Below are 22,236 nucleotides of genomic sequence, written 5' to 3'. Positions count from 1 at the left end.
ATGGGTGGGTATGGGTACGCTCATGACCTTGTGGGTGGGTATGAGTGGATACTCAACATCGGTGGATAAATTGATTTACAATATTAATTACCGTATATCTTATATTAATGCAATCCTCACTGCGTAGTGTGCAGCACTTAACAACGTTGCGACTACGATAAATTCTGATATGTGGCTTGAAAGTTTGCAATCATAACAAAGGGCAACAAGCCTCAAGGTCATTAGTCCATGACAAATTGCGTTCAAAAAGTATGGAAAGTGGGTGGGTATAGGTGGGTACGACATCCTGAAAGTCACCATGGGTGGGCGTGGGTGGGCGAAGCCCATTCGAGTACAGCATAGGTACCCAATCAGGACCCCATGTAGGGCTTTGTTACAATGAGGTAAGCCACCTACAAACTTAGTAATATTTTTTTGGATAAGGGGAAAATCAGTAACATAATCAGCAACCCAAAGGCATGAAAAAAAAAAAAACTTTAGAAACATAAGGTCGTGGATCGCATAAATTTTGCAATGTTATAACTTGTGAACTAGAAATAAAAAAAGGATCAAATTACAACTTGTCTTTCTTACTATTTGATATGACTCACATATTGATATTATAATTTTATTTGGATACAATTTTTTAAAATTTCTATAATGAGAATAAGATTTTCATAAGAAAGATGCATCTCAACATTTTTTTAAATCTATAATACTCAGAGTTACAACAATTTTACTATAAAAACAAAAGTATAATGATAAACTGATAACACCAGGAGCTGACCACGCAGCAAAGTTGAGATTTTTAAGGACCGTCGTCTCCATCTTTGATCAGATTGCAAATGTCTGAGCATTCCACCAGGCTAATCAAATAAAAATAATTTGAAAAGAATCTTCGTGTTTAATCATGGCATATGGAAAAAAATATGCTGAAGAAAATTTCTACCAGTAATGGCGGCTTCTAAATCCTTTCTTGAAAACAACCAGAGGCCTGCAGTTGCAATGCATAAAAGTGTTTAGATAGCACAGATGGAGTAAAAGAGATTTACAGGAATTTTCCTAAATAAGGAGGGTGGATGTCGAAATTCACCTCCTGATATTAAGGATGCCTTCACCGGCACCGCCTCTGACGCAAGTGCCAACGCACTTAGCAGTACAAGACTCGGCCTTTTTGGAGCGCGGCCGCTGAATTCGCGTTTGCCTCGCGTCCTCCCCTGCGCGGACCAAGTGTTCGATGAAATGCTGCAAAAGTAAGGAGGAGATCGAAGGTGTCTCCATATAAAGAAGCTTGTGAGTATTTTTCTTACCGGAAAGCGTTTGGGGGATATTGGCTAGGGTTTCTTCTGGTGGAACGGGGGAAGAGAAGAGAACGGCGGCCGCGAGGAAAGCCGGCAAGCAGCTGCAGTTTGCCCTTTTGGCTGTTGATGGGAGATTGTTGATCGAGCTGAGATTATGCTGGGAGCGATGGAGAAATGGCGTCGAAGAAGGTGAGTTAAAGACTCCAAAGCATCTTAGAGTTTCCATCCTACACCTCTCTCACCTGCGATTCTCCATCCCTTATCTTCTCATCTTTTTTTCTTTTTTTTTTTTCTCTCTCTCTCTCTATTCTTTAGTTTGTGGGCATTTCTATCATTTAAAATTACATAAATCAATTATTCATCAAATAATACTTTTTTATATCTATTAGATTAGTGATTGCCATCTATTAAATCCAACTTGGTGTGATTTGTTAAATGATAGGAGTGATATTGAGTTTCCATGTTAATAAGAACTAATTATCCAAAATTAATTATTTGTCATCCCACCTAGCATAATTATAATCAAATCTATTAAATATCATTAAATAAGATAATGTTAAAGCCTAATATACTAAACTTAGGATAAAATCACAATCCAATCTATTAAGCCTTATGTTCACAAATATTTTGACTTCGTCATCAAAATAAGTAAAGATATGATGTGCATCTTATCTTTCACATTAGTAAACTGTTTATTCATGATATATCATCAAAAAATTATCTTGAACGACATGAATCTCGAGGCCAAAATCGAATTGAAAACTTCAAAAATTAAATTTGGGATAATCTAAACTCCGATTTCAGCAAACTTATAGTCGAACTGATCGTCTCGGAAAGACAAACCCAACGACACCAAATTCAACACGATCTGAGCCCAAATGGGTCCAAATCGATGACTCAAAGCACATTCGGAAGGTTCAATCCATAATTTGGGTTACCAAACGGCTTCCAAAAATGACATGCTTATAATCGTATCGAGCGGCTCGACGAGACAAAACCAACGAGCCCAGGATCTCTGAATTACAACATCATTAAGGCCTTCAAATGCCTGAAGAACGGTCCTTGATCGAAGGATTCAATATCGGCCGTCCATCCGACCACTCTCTATTTACCCCTGATCTCTCACCTATTTACAAGCCATGCCACTCCATAATATATATAAATAGACCCCTCATTTCTCATGAGAGGGGGACCCAAGCAAGAAGGAGAAGAAGAGGAGAAGAGAAGAATAGGAGGGAAGAGACTCCTTGACCACCGCCGGAGTTTCGCCCGAACTCCAAATGACGCCGGAATTCTGTCTGACTTCCATGGGACACTGAAATTCTGCCCAAGTAACGACAGAGATCCCCCTAACGTCGAAACTCCACCCAAATGATACCGGAGTTCTCCTCGGCCTCCAACAGACGTCGGACTTCTACCCGATGCCAGACCTTCACTCTTCGTCAAGTTTCTATCCATTGCCGAACTTCTACCGGTTATCAGACTTTAGCTGTACATCTATCCGAAGATGGGTTCTTTCCATTGTTGCATTTCTACCTGACGCCGTCCTTCTGACCTTCGTCGTCAAATAACAGTCCTTCCAACCTCCGTCGTCAGCCGACTACGATCCTTCTAACTTACATCGCCCGTTGACTACAATCTTTCTGACCTCCGTCGCCCGCCAACTACGGTCCTCCTGACTTTTGTCGTCCGCTAACTAAAGTCTTTCCGACCTCCATCGCCCGCCGACTACGGTCCTGACTTACGTCGCCCACCGACTACAGTCCCTCCGACCTCCGTCGCTAGCCCACTACGGTCCTTCTTACTTATGTCGTCCGTCGACTACAGTCTTTCCGACCTCCGTCGCCAGCCGACTACGGTCCTCCTGACTTACGTCGCTCGCCGACTAAAGTCTTTCCGACCTGCGTCGCCCAGCCGAATACGATCTTCCTGACTTACGTCACCCGCCAACTATAGTCCTTCCGACCTCCATCGCAAGCCGACTACGGTCCTCCTGACTTACGTCGTCCGCATACTACAGTTTTTCTGACCTCCGTCACCAGACTATGGTCCTCCCGACCAAACGAACACGTCAATAGTGACTCTTTGTATTCACATCATGTAATGTACTCTATAAAATGTACATCAAGCTAAGGCCTTCTCCTAAGGAAGGGCCTCATTTGTAATCAACAGCTATATTAGTGGATTCATTCGAACTGGGCTAGGCTCCGTGGTTTTTTCCCCTTTTTAGGGGTTTTCCACGTAAAAATCTTAGTGTCTCATAAATACTAGACCCTCTCCCTATGTGTATGCGTACCGGATTTTCGTACAATGCTAAGACGCTAAACTTTATATTTCTCTACCGCCGCGAATACTCCTATACGCAACAATTAACAATATCAATTTTATGATAATAAAAGAAATAACCAAATTCTTTTTTAGATTTAGGTGCATAAACTTTAAGATTTTTTTGAGTTTGCTCAAATTTTTTTTTAAAATATTTTGGTTGTGAACACTTTAAGAAAAGAGGCATAGAGCCATTAATATTATCTATTACTATAACGATAACAATGATTCTCAATCAAACTCTTATAGCTTAAAAGTATTTGAATTGCTTCGTAAACTCAAATAAAATATAAAAAAAGTCAATTTTTACTAGTCTAAATGATAGAATGATGACTTCTCATGAAAATTCCACCATAAACTTAAAAACTTCCTAACTTCATTTTTGTGCACTTTGAGAAAATTAAATTTCAAACTCACACTATATTTGCAAGTCATGAATCAAATACCTCTTGATTGGATCCTAGGCTCTCAACGATCAAACTGTGATTGGCTACATAACACCATTTTTGAAAATCTAATTTCGGCAAAGAGAATATTTCGGATGATACGTCTTACATGTTAGTCATTATTATATAATTTTGTTTGGACATAAATTAACTTCATTATATCATTTAGAGTTAGATTGGAGCAGCTTCTAGCCGTTGCTTTTTCGTTGCTTTCAAGAAAATTTTATACTATAAAATTGTTTTAGAAAACAGTAAGAAAAACATCTCAACTGAACCCTTAAGCTTTAGATTTTAAAATTTAAAAATTTCATTGAGACAAATAAAACCAAAGAGACCAAAGTAAATCATATTAAAACAATATATATAATTTGAACATATTATTTAAGCATGTTTATCAAATTTTAAGCACTCAAAAGCCCTTAAGATTTCCTAAGTCCATAGGCTTAAACCATGCGGCCCAACAGAAACCCACCAAACTCCATTGTCACATTTTTAATCACAATCACAAGGTGCGACTCTCACCCCCTTCCTACCTATAACCAAATTCAAAATATATATACTTTTAGAAAATTTATTTGAAATTTTATAGCACATAAATATTTGATCAATAAAATTTCTTTTTTTTTTTAATAAAAATGCTTATAATCTGTCAACATTTATTAACTCATTTATAAAATTGTTCTTATCTTAAAAAAAAAAAAAAAATAGACACTATTTTATTGTGGATTTTACAATAAATAATTTTATAAAATTATATTTTATTAATAAAATCATATTTTATGATAATCATTCTATTGACTATAGATAAATACTAAATAGTATAATGTATAACTAATTTATCATAAATGTAATAATAAATATAATTGTTATTTTTATATTATCTATAAATGAAAATCATATAAATTTATTTCATTATGTAATATTATTACATAAATGCCCCTCTTACAATATTTTTTCCATTATATATAATCATAAGCCCCTCAGTTCTGCCCACAGGCAAAAATGGGAGAAGTAGCAATGGAGGCAGAGGAGCACATTTTCCGAAGCAAGCACCCCTCAGTGCCAGTGCCCGAGAGCCTGACCCTGCCGGGATTCGTCCTCGCCGGCGCCGAAGAATACGCTGACAAGGTGGCGCTGGTGGAGGCGGGAGGCGACTCCGGCGGAAAGACTCTCACGTACGGCGAGGTCGCACGTGACACGCGGCGATTCGCCTGGGCGCTCCGGTCGTTCGGGCTAAGAAAGGGTCATGTTGTGGTGGTGGCGCTCCCCAACCTCGCTATATATCCGGTGGTGGCGCTTGGCATTATGGAAGCCGGCGGTGTCTTCTCTGGCGTTAATCCCCTTGCCACGCCGGCGGAGATAAGGAAGCAGGTGGAGGACTCTGAAGCAAAGCTGATAGTAGCGGATGCTACCACTTATCGCAAGGTGATTTATTAATTAACGATAATAAAAAAAATTAGAACAATTTTGAGATTAACTCATTTTTGTGATATGTATTACAATTAAATTATATAAAATTTTGACTAATAAATATTATAATAATTTTGAAGCTATAATAAAAATTAAGGAAATTACAATTATAACACTTTTGTTTTAATTTAACATGCAAGACTGAAAAAATAAAACATTTATGATAATTTTCAAAATAAAATATTACAATATGTACATATATATAAGAAATTTATATAAAATACAAAATTTAAAAATCTTTTTAAAAAATATGCAAAGGCATAAAATAATAATCATAATATAATTTTTTTAATTTGATGTAAAAGATTAAAAAAATATATTTATAATAATTTTAAAAATAAAATATTATATTTATATATAACCTTGTTTTTAAATCAGGTGACGGAATTGGGAATTCCAATAATATATATAGGAGAAGAGAATCCGATCAATGGTGGCATAAGCTGGGATGAGCTTCTGGAGGCATCTGAGAGGGCTGGCCCGACCACCGCTATGGAGGAGGAGGAGGACCAAAAGTTAGAACAGAGCGACGTCTGCGCATTACCCTACTCCTCGGGCACGACGGGCTCGTCCAAAGGAGTAATGCTCACACATCGAAACCTAATCGCCAATCTCTGCTCCTCCCTCTTCAGCGTTCCACCGGAGATGCAAGGACAAGTGACCATTCTCGGTTTAATGCCCTTCTTCCACATCTACGGCATCACCGGCATATGCTGCGCCGCCCTCCGAAACAAAGGCAGGGTCGTTGTACTCCGTAGATTCGAGCTGCGTGGCTTCCTCCAAGCGCTTATTCACCACGAGGTCACATTCGCCCCTATTGTTCCGCCGATCATGTTAGCAATGGTGAAGAATCCGGTCGTCGATGAGTTTGATCTCGGAGGGCTCAAGTTACGCTCGGTTATGACGGCTGCCGCGCCGCTGGCGCCGGAGCTAAGGGCAGCCTTTGAGGAGAAGTTCCCTGGTGTCGAGGTACAAGAGGTATGCATCAACTTGAGAGTAGAACTAGGCGTTCTGTTCTGGCGTTGAATGGCTTATATCAAATTCAATCGGTCCAGCAGGGCCGTAAGTTAGGTTTTTGGGTAAACCCTAGTTTATAGCTATTCTCATATCTAGTTAGTTTGCATTTATGAGATACTAACATCTATAAGACCATCAAACAGTCACTTGTGAGAGAAATTTTCTATGAGGATCATAATGATTCTAATGCATTTAATTAATCATAAAATGATATTCGAAGTTCTTATATTCAGGTATGTCACTTAGTTTAATGATGAAAAAGAGAATAAATGATTCAATATATTTAAACTTATAAGTTATAACATTGAACTCTAAGAGTTCGTTTGTCACAACTTTTTGTTGTTTCATTTTTTTAGCTAGCAACCAAAATTTCATTTAGATAATGCTTTCTCACTGATTTTTAAAATTTTATGTAATGTAAAATTGTTTTTAACAATAAGACTAGCTAAATTATTTTTCCCACAATACTAATTTTTTAAAATGCTGCAACCATCAAAAATAGACCTTAAGAGCATGCTTGGGACTGCTGCAACTCTGTATAAAATTTGTTATGAAATTGTAGTTGCAATAGGAGAGTTTTAAAAAATTTGTGTGGATATTATATAATTTTTTCCTTCATAAATAACTGGAGTATCTAACAATAGGAATATTACAATTATCACATTCTGGAGTATCTATCAATATGTATAAACTAAGTATGAGGATAAAGTGTAGGCATATGGGCTGACAGAGCACAGCTGCATTACATTGACTCATTGTGATCCAAGGAAAGGTCATCGCAACGCCAAGAAGCACTCAGTTGGGTTCATTCTCCCTAACATTGAGGTCAAGTTCATCGATCCTGAGAGTGGCCAGTCTTTTTCCAAAAATATGCCCGGTGAGCTGTGCGTTAGAAGCGAATGTGTCATGCAAGGTATGGATATCAGAACTTTCATCTATCATTATTGACATCTAAGTTATATCTATTGGTTTTTCACAGATCTAATTGATTGAGATTGAAATATGTTTAGGATTTATTTCACAAAAGCAATGTTGTGTCTTGGAAAGTTTCTCAAAACTTGAAATTTAAACAAGATGTTTAGAAATCAGGAGTTATATGCATTTAAGCTAACTTTAAAGTTGTTAGAAAGTCAAAAAGAAGAATTTTGAACTTTTGGTTTGAACTAATCTTGTGTCACAATCATTTAAAAGAAGCGTTGTTATGTGTTGGTTTCATTCCCATAAATTGAGATAGTAAAATAAAGTTTTAGGCAAATTGAGATTGTATAAAATTTATATGAATATTGATTTTAACAACTTAACTCTATTAATTTAATTAATGCATTATAGTTATAAATGCAAAATCACCAAGTGGCTTTATTTAGTTATAACTCAAAAGTAATTAACATTATTGAACCATGATTTTTAAAAATTGAAGGTTATTTCAAAAATAAAGAGGAAACAAACCGGACGGTAGATCAAGATGGGTGGCTTCACACTGGTGACATTGGATATATTGATGATGATGGAGATGTGTTCATTGTGGATCGCATCAAAGAGCTCATAAAATACAAAGGCTTTCAGGTGAGTTTAATATTAAACTCAATTAACAAAAGATTAATATCTTATAAGGCATTGAAATCATGCATGATTAAAGTTTACTCATTAGGTTATTGGTCCACTATAGTAATCATCTAATAAGAGGAGTTTTTTTGTTTTTTGGTGGTTACAGGTGGCTCCTGCAGAATTAGAGGCCATTCTTCTTGCACATCCTTCTGTTGTTGATGCTGCCGTCTTTGCGTAAGAGCTCCATTAGTTAAACTCAAAACTTTTACGTCTAATTTCTCTCATGTTTTAAGCTCCTCCAAATATTGTATTGGAGAAAGATTAAAAGAAAATGAATATGCAGCTTGCCCGATGAGGAAGCTGGGGAGATTCCAGCTGCGTGCGTGGTGAAAAAGTCTGGAGTTAATGAGACTGAGGAGGATATTATGAGATTTATAGCGTCCAATGTGGCATCCTACAAGAAGGTCAGGGTGGTCAGATTCCTCAACTCCATTCCAAAATCACCATCAGGAAAGATACTGAGAAGGCTGTTGAAGGATTCCTTCAATTATATACAACAACAATAAGTCTTTTATGACAAACAAATAATTTTACCATATCAAAATATTCACAGTAGTAATAATTGTCTTTCAAGTTTAGATGGATGTAAAAATAATTCAGTAATTGCAAGATGCTCCAACCTCATATTATTGGCCTTCAATAAAAGCAGTCAGCATCCTAAATAATTCAGCTTTATTATTATTATTTTTTTATGTAGAGCTAATCATAATTTTATTTGTTTTATCTGGGGGAAAAAATAGAGCTCGTCATAAAATGTTCTACAATTTTAATTAGAGATAAACGAGTACTGTATTGTCCTTTTCATTGTATAAAGAAACCAATGGCTAACTGAGGGGAAATTATTGGGTTCGGATACCGCATGTCGTCCAAAGCATAATGAAAATGTGTCACATCACCTCCTACTCGATACTGATCTTGATATTGAGCAATGCCAAGCAGTCCCGAGCTCGGTACTGCTCCGTGCCGAATTCAATAATACTTGGTACCGAGCTTGATATTGCTCGATATTGAATAACATGGCTGCATATGATTGATCTCCGAACGATAAGCTGTGTGTGTTTGATTTCCCCTGCTTGAGAGTGCTAGCATCCACACTATAGGAATAGGAGACTCAATTATGCAGGTGGATATAACATCATCAGATCAATTGGTTACTAATAATTCCAATCATAAATAAAGATACGAAATTGGCCCAACTTTAAGACACCAAAAAACTAAGAATAAGAACATTATAAAATGTAGAATAATCTCTACCATTCTTCTAAGACTTTCTTGGCCCATACTAGGGGCTAAATGAGCCAAGTAATGACCTTACCAAACTCAGCTTCTCAAATATTTAATCGATTCAAACTCAAAAGACGAACTTGAAATCAAGCTCCTCCCAATATAAATGAGTTCAAGTCATCTTAAAAGTCTTAACAGGATTATTTAAATTTAGGCATAATTTTTAAATATTTAAATTTAATATTTTAGGATTTATTATTAAATTTAATAAACAAAATAAAATTATTTAAAAATATTAATAATTATTCGAGCCATTAATTACTATCAATAAATAAAATCTTTTACGATTTAAATAAATAAATAAATCTTTACTTCGTTATATAGAGATAATAATTTACTATTCTTTTTTTTTTTTTTTGGCAACTAATTGAGAATATATTACCTTGTAGTATAAAATTTAATTTACAGCATTAAGATCATCTGACCGATCACTTACAAACTTAATAAAACACTTTATTATGACCCTAACTAAAATTACCAAGATCTCAATTTATAGAGATCTAAAATGAAAATTTTGACTAAAACAACTCACTCAAATAGAACTTCATACCCAACAACATGAGCTCAAAATTCCACATTAACATGTTCCAATAAATTTTGAGAAGTAATATGATTACAAAAAGATCAAACAAATCTAATTCAACTTCAAATTAAGCCTAAACATTATTACAAAGAATAACTTATTCTATCGTTAAAATGAATCTAAAAACCTAAAGAAGCTGAAATTAATATTAAATATTAAATATTAAATTAATAAATATTATTTCTCGTCACTAACTTCAAACCCACCACCAAACATGGCCCAGTCGGTTCATCTATATCAACTCATAACCCCACCACATATAACATAAAATATTGCATGAAAATGTTCACATTTTAAGGGGGTATATGTGAAGACGGACTTCAAATAACAAAAAGCCCAGCCTCTAACAATATGAACACAAAAATGTGGGGGGTCAAAATATACGTAAAAAAAACTTTATAATTATCAAATTTATTTTGAGATGAGATGATTGCAACACGAAAAGACTAATCAATCAAAATTTATATTACACTCATCTCATTTTTAGCAAAGTCGAGTCCTGACCCATATTTCTTTCATCAAAAGTTTGTCAATTTGAGCACCAAATTGGAAATTCAAATGGCAAGCGAGGGTGAGGGTGAGGCTGACCCTGCACTTAAACTCACCTGACAGACCACACTACCTTTCATTATTTTTTTTCAGATTCACATCAGCATCAAAAAAAGGATAATCAAGATAAAGATAATATCCCAACTGTATGAAATAGAAGCTGTACCAACGCATGACACTGAAAAAAATCTGGTTTAACACCAACAAAGACACTCCAAATATCTAACGGTTAGATCACCAATTGATTCAGATTTACTGAACCATAAGCACACAATACATAATGGTCTAGGCAATATAATGGAACGGACAAACTTCAACTTAAAAAGTTAAAAAGAGTCTACCTGGTCCTGCAACCATGGGACAACCAAACCAAGAACCACCATCATCTAACAGTTGCACAAAGTACTAATGACAACTCACCACTTGCGAATTGACAGACTAACATCAAATGGTGATAAGTATGTAGAGAAACTCAACAACCATCAAGACAACTTGACAAAAGACGGACGGACGGACGGACCGACCTCTGAGACATGTGACGCCGATGATGACTGAACTGAACCTTCTCGACCCAGACAATTTGTTTTAGGACTCACTGTAACAGTAGCATATTTACAAATCAATCGATGCAGGATGGATGCGCGATGGTAAAAGAGAGAAACAATATAACTCCATCAAAGGTTTGAATAAAATCAGAATAAATATTTCATCTCCGTGACAGAAAAGCTTAACATGTATACAGTGTAAGGACAGCAACAACATTGAATAGAAAAATGACACGAACACAAATTTACAGACCTGTTCATCCTCATCAGATGTTACTCCACGAGCCTCGTTTCCCTCAGAAGGTCTTTCTGCGCCACAGTTTTGGCGGTTGCATTTGGTCCTGAATGGGTAGTTTATATTGTTGCATTTTTCACACTTCCAGCTTCCGTCTGGCATTTTTGGCTCTGCGTAACAATGAAATAATGCATCAAGTATCTCAATGTGAAGAGCCGCCTTCAAAACAAGCCTTTGTTCAACGTTCAATAATTTGTGAGGTTAAAATTTTTAAGTGTCAGAACTCAGGAATAATCATCTACTCTTTTCTTAGGGGCCATTTGGTTGCTTGAAGTTAGAAGAAATGTTCCAAAACAAGATGAATTTTGTAGTTCCAGCATTTGGTTGGATACTGTTTGAAATTGATATGGATTTTAAACTTTACAAACACCACCGAAGTCCTAAACAATGAGAATTCACAAAAAATAGAGTGAAAACAAAACCATCAATTTCTAAGACATGCTTTCAACTACAAATAAAAATATGATATCTTCTAAGAAACTAAAAACCTCCACTTTTAAGTAATCTAAAGCATAGGCATACAAACAACAAAATAACCGAAAATTTATATATATATATATATATATATATGAAGTGTGAGATGAAATGAATGAGGACAAAATCATAAACGGAGATACAATAACTACCAATTCCTTCAATGTGTTCTGTCAATCTTACCCTTGTTCTACTATATTGTATAGTATATCAAAATGCTTGAATCTAGCATCTGATTAAGTGATAGACGTGGGTAAAGGTGTAAGAGCGCCTAACAGCTAAGCTGGCTCGTTAAGGAGTATGAAAGTAGAGCTTATTGAGTCACAAGCCCAAGTTCAAGCCCAGATTATAGCTGGCATAATATACGAGCTTAAGTTCCAACTAGAGTGGGCTCAGATCATTGGCTCGTGTTTCTCTCACATCCACTAGACCCATTAAATCTCATTTCTCTCTGATGTGCTGCTCTCCTGGATCAATCTCTGTAGATACTAAAGAAGGAAATAAAGCCTAACGTAAACATGTCTCATTAATTAATGAATAGGTAACTACAGTAGAGGTCTCATCATTAGAGTTGGAGGAGATAAAGCTATTGTTACTAGATATTATCCCTCCAGCAAGCTCCCAACAAGCTGTCGATGCTTTTTGTAGCAATCTCATGTCAATATGTCACATTGCATCGTCGATGCCTTCTCCAGCAAGATCCTATTGCAATGCCTTCTCCATCAAGCTTCCACGCAATCGATGCTTTCTAGCAAACTAGATGCCTTTTCCACCGAGCTCCCATTATAATACTGATTATGCCTTTTCGACAAACTCCCACTGCAAAGTCTTCTCCAGCAAGCTAACACAAATTCAATGCCATCTTCGATGAGCTACCAAGTCAAGCTTGAGCTTAAAATTATTTTGACACATCGAGTTTGAGCTAAATACAAGAGCTCAATTTGAGTTGAGCTTGTGTTCGAGCCCACCCTTACTTTGGCAAGTCAAGCTTAAACTAATTGTGACTTGAGCTCAACTCGACTCAGTTAAACCTCTAGATGCAGTTAGTTTAACTTCTATAGATAGATTTAGGTGGTTATCATGATGAAGAAGAATCATCATACTACTAGGCAATCATGGTTTCATGAAAACTTAAGTGATAGATGTGTGAGAGTTAACTTCTAGAGTAAAATCTAGGTGATTACCATGAAGAAATTTGATCGTACCATACAATCATAATACATTGAGAACTTAAGGAAATTAAAAAATAATAATAATAATAATTTGATTATTATATATGCTAAACTAATCTCATGTTGTGATGTTGGAAACATAAAATCTCGAGTTGTCTGGTGGGAATATAACTCTTTAAAAGAATGCTAGAGAGAACTGAAATGGATACACAGACAAATGGCCATATTTAAGAGACGGTGGGAGTAGGCATCAATCAAATAAGGTCATAGTAGCAAGGAAACTTCACATTGTTTGTGCATGAATAAATCGCATAAAAATAAAGAGAATAAGACATTAAGACGCTTCAACTAGGCAAGTGGAAAAAAAATGGTGCAATGAAAGATTAGAAGGAAAATTGATAGATCACAAATAACATAGGCTACATGTTGGAGAAAGAACTTGGAAAAAAGAGAGTTAATTCCTTGGGACTAGCAGATAAATTGATTCATATAAGTGATTTCAAATAGTTTAGATAGTGGTAATGATGATGATTATTAACCAATATTTTGTAAGCGATACAAAAAATATTTCATTTTAAATATATAAGACATAATTTACAATTTTTGATATCATTAATATTAAAGAATAATGTATTTGATTTCATTATTAGATAACAAACCAAATAATATTTTAAAGTGCATCAAGATGGAACATTGATGAAAAAATAATAGAATAGTACGTAGGGAATTGAAAAAACAATAATAGTAATAGTGCATTAAACTGTGTTAAATTCAAAATAATAAAAAAAAAATACATGTGTGAAGATGTCAGTACACCTCAATTCTTTTCACCTTTCCAGTCCTCTTCTCATACTTGTCAACCGTACATCATCGCCATCAAGGACATAGAGGCCTCAACTCCCTCCTATGATAACTAATAGTCTAATACAATACTCGATGGAAGACTAATGCCATTTTGTCCACACTAGACCCACCACCACTTCCGCCTAATGATCAACCATTATGGCCTCATAAGAACCATCGAGATGCTTCCACCACCACCATATTATCATCATGCAAAAATGTGGCAAACTTAGAGAAAGTAACAAATGGAATTAACATGTGCAGTGATTTATTAACACCATAAAAAATCCAAAATAGCCCATGAATTATTAATATGTGGCTACTTTAATCCAAAAGTATCAGATTACTCCAATTTAACCCCTCGCCTACACAAAAAAGGTATCAAATGGTCCCTCATGTAAAAGATGTCTAAAATTGGGATCAATTTTGTAGTCAATACACTATATTGGAGAAATATCACTCTTAAACTAAACTGGCTATATATGAATAATCAAGAGATTATTTTAGGCCCTTTTTCCAATTAAACACAAACTAGAATGATCTCCGTTCCTTGTTTGGAAATTTGTAGTGTTGGCATAATTGGTATTAGGTAATGATTATTTCAATTGCCATAATAGGTTGTGGTTGAATTCTTACTTATATTCTCTAGAGGCGTAAGATTTCTATGGTTCTACCAGTGATATCAAATTCCCTATTTTAATTCATTGTCGTGGCCTTCGGCAACTCAACCATGAATATCGATACTTTCTTTGACTCCACCACAAAGTGCATTGGCAATGTGCAAAGATCTACTCAATCACTACAAGCAAATCCCCCATCTTTGGGCATGAGGAAAGCAAAAGAGTTTATCCCCAACATGAATGAAGAGACGCCATCATTGCTGCTCCCAACAAATTTGGGTGTTGTACCATAAAATCCACCTATAAATTGTTGAAGTTCTTCCTGTTTGAGATGAACACATTCTTCGGATAGTCTTTGAACTCCATATAAATGCTAGGGTGCTCGACCCAATTAAGAACCGCTTGTACCAGAATGTCTAAAAGGGTACTCCTAAACTGAGCTCCGGCTCGCGAGGTGTCAATTAATATCTTTGGAGAATATTATGCAAAATCCAATCCCTATTAAGGGTGTGAGTGAGTCAAGCCGACTCATAAACCTGCTCGAGCTTGAATCAATAAATATCTCGTGAGCCATGCTTGATGAGCTAATAAGCCAACTTGCCTTGTTATTAGAATTCATGAGTTCAAGTATAAATCTATTAAAAAATTTTAAAATTTATCATTTTTTCTCTTTCATTATAAACAAGCAGTCTTGAACGCGTAGCATTAAGCTCGAGCTCAAGCTTGAAGTTAGGAGTGATTGAAGCTCAACTCGGCTGGTTCACACCCCTATTCCCCATCACACCTCAATTTAAATTGGTTCATGTTAACGATGATGCCGCAGAAAAACTCAAATTCACTGTTGTTTGACAGTGAATACATCACAATGTTACCAAGAAAGGAAAGCATTCATCAAGAGAAACTGATGATTTTATGATCCTTTGTAGGCATTTCAAAAGTTGCAGAGCAAACGTGGGCCCGTCCGGAATTAGTTGCAGAACAAATGAGCAAAATGTAAGATTATTTATAGTCAACCACTGCTCATATCCCCGGCTACTTACTCTGAGTGATAATATTAAAAAAAAAATCATTAAAGTCAACAGCAAAAAGCACGATGCCGAGAAAGCACGAATTTGAAATCCAGAATTCTACTTCTTAGTTGGTATAATAGAACAAATAACTCTCTGTATTTAAATTAGAAACAAGAACATAAATAAAATATACAAAAACACACAAGAAGCATGCTGTGAACTAGGTCTAAGAGGAAGGTTACTAGCATCTAGAAAATAAAGCTGCATCTGCTGAGTGTTTTAACATATCTCTTTTAGGTCAAAAGCTAATAATTGATTCTACACAAGATTATAGGAAAAAAATAAAATAAAACAAACAAAATCACTACAACACTTGAGCACGTGATTTCTTTAAATAAAAAAAAGTGTAAATTAGAACTTACTAGAACCCTTTAAATTTTCAGATTTGGTAGCCTGCACAATCAAAAAAAAAATGTCAAGGAATGCAAGAGAAGATTTTCAATAACAATTAATAGCCCAAACATTCATTAAAAATCATAAATAATAATTAATGGCCCCAACATTCATTAAATATCATAAATAAAAATTAAAAATCATTAATGGACCCAACATTCAAGGAATGCAAGAGAAGATTTTTAATAACAATTAATGAAATTTTAAAATTTCATTTAGATAATTAACATCATATGCACAGATCCGTAGAAAAAAATATTCCTTAAAAATCATAAATATGTTTTTTAGATCATCCCCCTCCACAACGAGCAACATTATGAAGGTGTAACTAGAAGAACACGTTGCCTTAAGATGCTAGGCAGTAAGGCAAAAGCCATGCCTAGCTTTGATTTGAGAGGTGGATATTGATACTTCAAATGTCAAAGATGAATAAGTTAATAATGATACCTCAACATGAGATGATGTGAAAATAACATCAAAATTTGGATAAATAGGCATGTTCCCTTGGAAATTAGTCAGTCAAATGTTAGTTCAGATTTACATTCTATAGTCAATCTTAAATTTAGAGATGTAAAAATAAAAAAAATGGAAAAGGGGAAAGAGGAATTACAGTGATAGAGAATAATGATGAAGATTGAATAGTATAGCCAAATTAGAATATAATTGGGCTATACACACTAGTACTGATTTAAAATAATCTGTTTAGTAAGATTTTGTTTTTAATTTCAAAATTCTAATAGAGCTTATAAATATATTTGTTTACCTAATATAACATAATTCGATTGGGGGTGTGCATTATTTGGTTAAAGCACAAACCAAGCCGATCTTATTTGGTTCGGTTTTTAAAATATCAAGTCAGTTATTGGTTATAATTTCAACTTTCTTCAGTTTTTGGTTTGATTTCTTTTTATAAAACCGATTAAACAAAAATAAAAAATTATACTAACTTATTCAAATATTAATTCAATAAAATACGTGAATTATACAAAAATGACATAAAGATCAATGTGGATATTATTTATTCCACATGACAAAATTATAAATTGTAGTAAATCTTACTTGATAATACATACTATTTAAGTTAATATTTATTGTTTAAATTAATTACATTTTGGTTCATCTAGATCTAAAACAAACAACCAAATGCATAATTGATTTTGCTAAAGTTTGGTTCGGTTTAATTTGATTTGGAAAAAAGTTTGCAGTTTCAATTTTCAAAATTTTAGAAACAAAACAATTTGATTTTCTAATATGTGAACCAAACAGACCGAATAACCCAAATGTACAACCCGGCCTAAATGCAATAAATAGCATTTATAATCTTTAAATGTATTCCTTAAAATTAAATTGAATATATAAGCGATATAAATAATTCTTCATTAGCGTGACCCTTCACTAGAGCAACATGTAGAAATTGTTTAAAGAGAAATTCAAATCCTATTATATTCTTTGGAAATTGGAATCATTGCATATATATACAATCTAGGAGAATAAAGAAAAAAGGAAAGATATTTAATCTAATTAATTATAATAAACATATCCCACGGATCTCGAACTATAGCCCTTGGATTGCTTCCCACGGATCTCCAGCTGCAACCCTCGGATTGCTACCCACGAATCTCCAACTGCAGCCTTCGGATTACCACTAACAGATTGCTGATGTGACCTCACCTTGACTGTGTGATTCAACACTCCCCCTCAAGTTGGATTGTACAAGTTGTGCAATCCTAACTTGCAAACAAACTTTTCAAGTAGAGAGCCCGGTAGTGCTTTTGTTAGAATATCGGCAAGTTGTTCATGAGTTGAGATATATATTACTTCAATTTCTGAGTTTTCTGCTTTCTTATATACAAAGTGTCTATCAATAATAACATGTTTTATTTTGTCATGATGTAGTGGATCCTTGATCATACTGACTGCGAATTAATTGTCACATTTCAACTTTATCGTGCCTTCAATCTTTATTCTCAATTCAATCAATACTTATCTGATCCAAATACCTTCACAAATAGCAATTGCTAATGCTTCTAGAAACAACATATTGTTTCTTACTCCTCCATGTCACTAGGTTCCCCCGCACAAATAAACAATGTCCTGTGATCGATCGACAGTTAACATGGCTTCCTACCAAATCTACATCAGAATAAATGATCAATTTAATATCTTCAATTTTCTTGAATAATAGCCCCTTTCCATGAGTGTTCTTGAGATATCTCAAGATTTGATATATTGCCTCCATGTGCTCCTTCAAGGATTACTCATATATTGGCTTACCATACTCACAACAAACACAATATCTAGATAGGTGTGGGAGAGGTATATAAGCTTTCCTACCAGATGTTGATATCTTCCTTTATCTACTGGAACTCCCTCCTTTTTTATCCCGAGTTTCTTCTTAGGATCCATAGGTGTACTGGCTGGTCTGCATCCCAACATGCTGGTCTCCTTTAGTAAGTCTAAGGTATATTTGCGTTGGGAAACAAATATACCTTTGCTTGATCAAGTTACCTCCATACCAAGGAAGTATCTAAGTGATCCAAGATCTTTAACTTCAAACTCCTATAACAAAGCTTGCTTGATCTTCATTATTTCATCTATATCATTTATAGTCAGGATTATTTCATCTACATATACAATTAGTACTGCTACATTGTCTCTTTCTTATTGCTTCACAAATAAGGTATGATATGTCTAGCATTATCTAAAATCATGGCCTTCTACATACTTTGAGAATCTTCCAAACAATGCTCTTAGAGACTGCTTTAATCCATACAAGGATTTCAACAATTTACACACTTTATTTATTCCATAAGACTTCTGAATCCCATGTAAACTTCTTATTTCAGATTCCCATTCAAGAATGCATTCTTGATATCTAGTTAATGTAGGGGTCAATCTAAATTTGTTGCTAAGGAAAGAAGAATCCTGATAGTGTTGAGCTTTGCAACAGGACCAAAAGTTTCCTGATATTATATTCCATAAGACTGAGTGAATCCTCTTGCAACAAGTCTAGCTTCTAGTGTCTCAACACTACCATGCACCTTATGCTTTAGAGTGAACACCCATTTGCAAGTCACAACTTTCATTCCTGGTGGGAGATTCGTAATCGCCCATGTTTGATTTTTTTTCCCAAGACCGTAATTTCTTCTTTAACAACATGTCTCCATCTTGGGTGATTCAAGGCTTCCTGAATATTGATTGGAATTTGTACATCATCCAACTTGGAAAGGAATACTTGATAAGCATCTGATAATATGTTATAGGAGAGAGTTTTCGATTGGATGTGCTTGATTCTTTTTGGCCATTTGATGACTCTATCTCTTTTTGAACTTTCTCATTTTTATCCTCCGTATGAATTTCTACAGTTGTTGGATCCATTGAAGGAGAGTTGACAGGTACAAGATGTGTCTCACTGCTCGGCATATGTTGATTTTTTTTCTTTTTCTTGAGTATACATATTGTTGTTCTTTAATGCTACTCTTTGCAGAAATTGATTAGAAGAAAGGGAGGTAGGTATGCCGCCGACACTCAGAGAAGGCCTAGGATTTTCCTAGGCTCTGATACCATGTACAAATTGTTTAGAGGAAAATTCAAACTATATTCTATTCCTTGAAATTATTACATATATATACATTCTAGGAGAATAAAAAGAAAAAAGAAAGACAAATAATCTAAATAATTATAATAAACATATCCCACGGATCTCCAGCCGCAACCCTTGGATTGCTTCCCACGAATCTCCAATTGCAGCCCTCGGATTGCTGACATGGCCTCCCCTTGACTACATGATTCAACACAAGAACCTATGGTAGCATCTAGCAAAATGAGCATTACACAACCATACTGCCTAAAGGATCCTTGGTTTTTGAAAAAATAGACATAACCCTCTTTCCCTCTTTCCCTCTCACTCCTTTAACAAAACATTACCAGCCCATCATATTGATGCATTTTTAACTTTCATCGCACATGCCCATGCCCATGCCAGCTAGACTATCTTCTACAAAATTTTCTTCAATAAAATGCTACTCCTGCTGTGTGTCTACTATAATAACTTATGAATCAATACTTTCTTATATAACCATATATTTGTCTAAGCATTCTCATTTTTGACACAATCTATTTAGCTATAAATGATTTTTTTCTGCTGCTCAACATTCATATTCATATAACAAAGCCTACCTAATTCCAATTTTATAAAAGTTACCAAGTCTCAAAGATATTCTCCTATCTATAAAAACTAATAGATACACCAAGCAAGTAAATGATATTCCACATTGTAAATGTCCATGCCGCCTATGTTTATTTTCTACTTTCTATTCAATAGAGGATATTCCACATATTAGCTTATTATAAGTGTTTCTAGTATAGTAATGCAATGATGTTTCAATTACAACTTCATAGCAAAAGAAGCATAATGGATCATGGTTGCCTCAAGGATTAAGTTTATGTAAAATATAATAGAGCATTGATTCATTGATACAATCATCATGATGTGATTGACCATATTTCTTTAATTGACATGGATGATGCAAATGAGTGGCTAACATAAAAAATGAATGACGAGTCTAATGAAAAAAATGAATTCGTTGTTGGAGAAGAAGATTTGACATGGAACACTGTTGCAAAGGTCACTGGCTTTATGAAAAAAGCTACAACATTCAAGAGTGATCTAATGGCAAAAAAAGTAATCTTCATTTAGGCAGAACATTACTGCAATTGAGAATGAGAATGATAAGGGTGATGAAGAGGATTATGAAATAGGAGACAATGCTAATGAACATAATGAAACTTTTTTTACATTTGTTGATGATGATGATTCCAAAAAAAAAGAAGATTAAATTCTTACAAAATCATTATACTTTAAAAAAATAATTGTAATATTTTGAATTATGAGAGATTGAGGTGTTCTTTACTTAATCTTATGTATGACTTTGGTTGTCTTTTATTATTATGATAGTTTATCTTTCAATTTAATTAAATAATGTCTATTTTTTATTAATTATTTTATGTTTTGAACCATGTTTAAAATGACATGCGTCATGCCATGCACTATGCGCTATGGCTCTACGGCATACTTTGCACCAAAACGGTTTAACAGGGGGGCAGATCATGTTGGTTGCTGACGAGTCAGATTCGGGTTGGTGTTTTTGACATGTTTATTAAATGGGTTGGGTTTGAGTTGATTGGATTCGGATCGGATCCGAACCCGACCCATTAACCCGTTTTGACAACCCGACTTTGCAGATGCATATGCATGAGTTTCTAGTTAGCTAGCAAAACATGGAGCGAGCATGTATATTCTACTAAAGCTCAAGAAAAAATTTAAAGATACTCAGCATAAAAATATAACCACAAACCTGATTTCCAGGCCTCGGAGTATTGCATTTCCTCATGTTACAAATATTTCGGAAGGCAAAATTTCTATTACCACAATTTGGGCAAATCCAATCGTTGTCATGTCTTGCATCTAAGAATTTTAACCAATGAATTAAACAAGCTCAAAGATTAGAAGTTTAGAAAGATAATATTATCTCAAAAAACATACCTGCAGGCTTCTTTTGGAAGTCCTCGTCATGATATGGTATAGGTCTTGATGGCCCCTAATAATATAAATCAAAACATCAAATTTGTGGGGAAAGCGTCAAGCAACAAAATGAAACATACCAAAAACTAAAGATATATTGATTGAATAGTGGCTATTATCCTTTGAAAGCAATATGTTGGCAAATAATAGAAATACAAGCGCCTACTAATGGCCAAAGAAATCTCAAAAAATGAATCAAAAACTTAGTATGTAAAACGATGTAAAAAAAAACTTAGCTTACCATTGGTCCATGACCCATATGCATTCCCATGCCATACCTGTCCATTAGTGGAGGCATGCCATACATCCCACCTGAAGCATAAGGATATTTACGTTATTCTATCAGCGTATAAATGATTAAGGATATTAAGAAAATATCCAGCTAAAATCAACGGTAGCATGCAATATATATATATATATATATATATATAAATCAAATGAGTGAAACACGGCAATAAACTCAGTAAAATATCAAATATGACAGTTCATAAAAGCCAAAAAATATTAATATTAATATAAAAATATAATAAGATAAACCTATAGAAAAAGTTTAGAAATACAAATGATCTTTTCTCTAACTATTTTATTAAAGTGTAGTGGAATTTTTTATGCTCAAATAAATTTCTGTTCTTCATGATTGACAAATAATACAAAGGTAAAATCATCCTATGAAAGTAGCAG

At 34.6% G+C, this 22,236-nt stretch overlaps 3 protein-coding genes across 4 annotated transcripts; 1 reads left to right on the top strand and 2 right to left on the bottom strand.

Annotated features, from left to right (window-relative positions):
* Window positions 1-495: 495 nt before the first annotated feature.
* On the bottom strand, window positions 496-1,599 carry LOC110092436. Of its 2 annotated transcripts, none has more exons than XM_028692965.1 (4): window positions 1,290-1,599; window positions 1,073-1,196; window positions 929-973; window positions 496-828 (listed from the first exon to the last, which is right to left on the bottom strand). In XM_028692965.1, coding segments are annotated over exons 1-4 (387 nt in total). In that variant the 5' UTR covers window positions 1,507-1,599; the 3' UTR covers window positions 496-827. The 2 variants fall into 2 exon arrangements, with proteins under 2 accessions (XP_028548798.1, XP_020672652.1); XM_020816993.2 differs by having other exon boundaries at window positions 538-845.
* Window positions 1,600-5,054: 3,455 nt separating this feature from the next.
* LOC110092440 (4-coumarate--CoA ligase-like 1) lies at window positions 5,055-8,772 on the top strand. The gene is made up of 6 exons (XM_020816998.2): window positions 5,055-5,476; window positions 5,900-6,499; window positions 7,253-7,451; window positions 7,956-8,101; window positions 8,250-8,317; window positions 8,427-8,772. Exons 1-6 carry the CDS (start codon window positions 5,069-5,071, stop codon window positions 8,647-8,649), a joined length of 1,644 nt encoding a protein of 547 aa, XP_020672657.2. The 5' UTR covers window positions 5,055-5,068; the 3' UTR covers window positions 8,650-8,772.
* A 1,914-nt stretch (window positions 8,773-10,686) lies between these two features.
* Window positions 10,687-21,878, bottom strand: LOC110092441 (ranBP2-type zinc finger protein At1g67325). The gene is made up of 6 exons (XM_028693013.1): window positions 21,797-21,878; window positions 21,517-21,571; window positions 21,329-21,438; window positions 15,941-15,971; window positions 11,358-11,509; window positions 10,687-11,154 (listed from the first exon to the last, which is right to left on the bottom strand). The coding sequence occupies exons 1-6, from the start codon at window positions 21,860-21,862 to the stop codon at window positions 11,152-11,154; spliced, it is 417 nt and encodes a 138-aa protein (XP_028548846.1). The 5' UTR covers window positions 21,863-21,878; the 3' UTR covers window positions 10,687-11,151.
* Window positions 21,879-22,236: the final 358 nt, after the last annotated feature.

This window comes from Dendrobium catenatum, unplaced genomic scaffold, assembly GCF_001605985.2.
Source record: "Dendrobium catenatum unplaced genomic scaffold, ASM160598v2 fragScaff_scaffold_29, whole genome shotgun sequence".
NCBI lineage: Eukaryota > Viridiplantae > Streptophyta > Magnoliopsida > Asparagales > Orchidaceae > Dendrobium > Dendrobium catenatum.
This window is presented reverse-complemented; position numbering and strand designations above follow the sequence as displayed.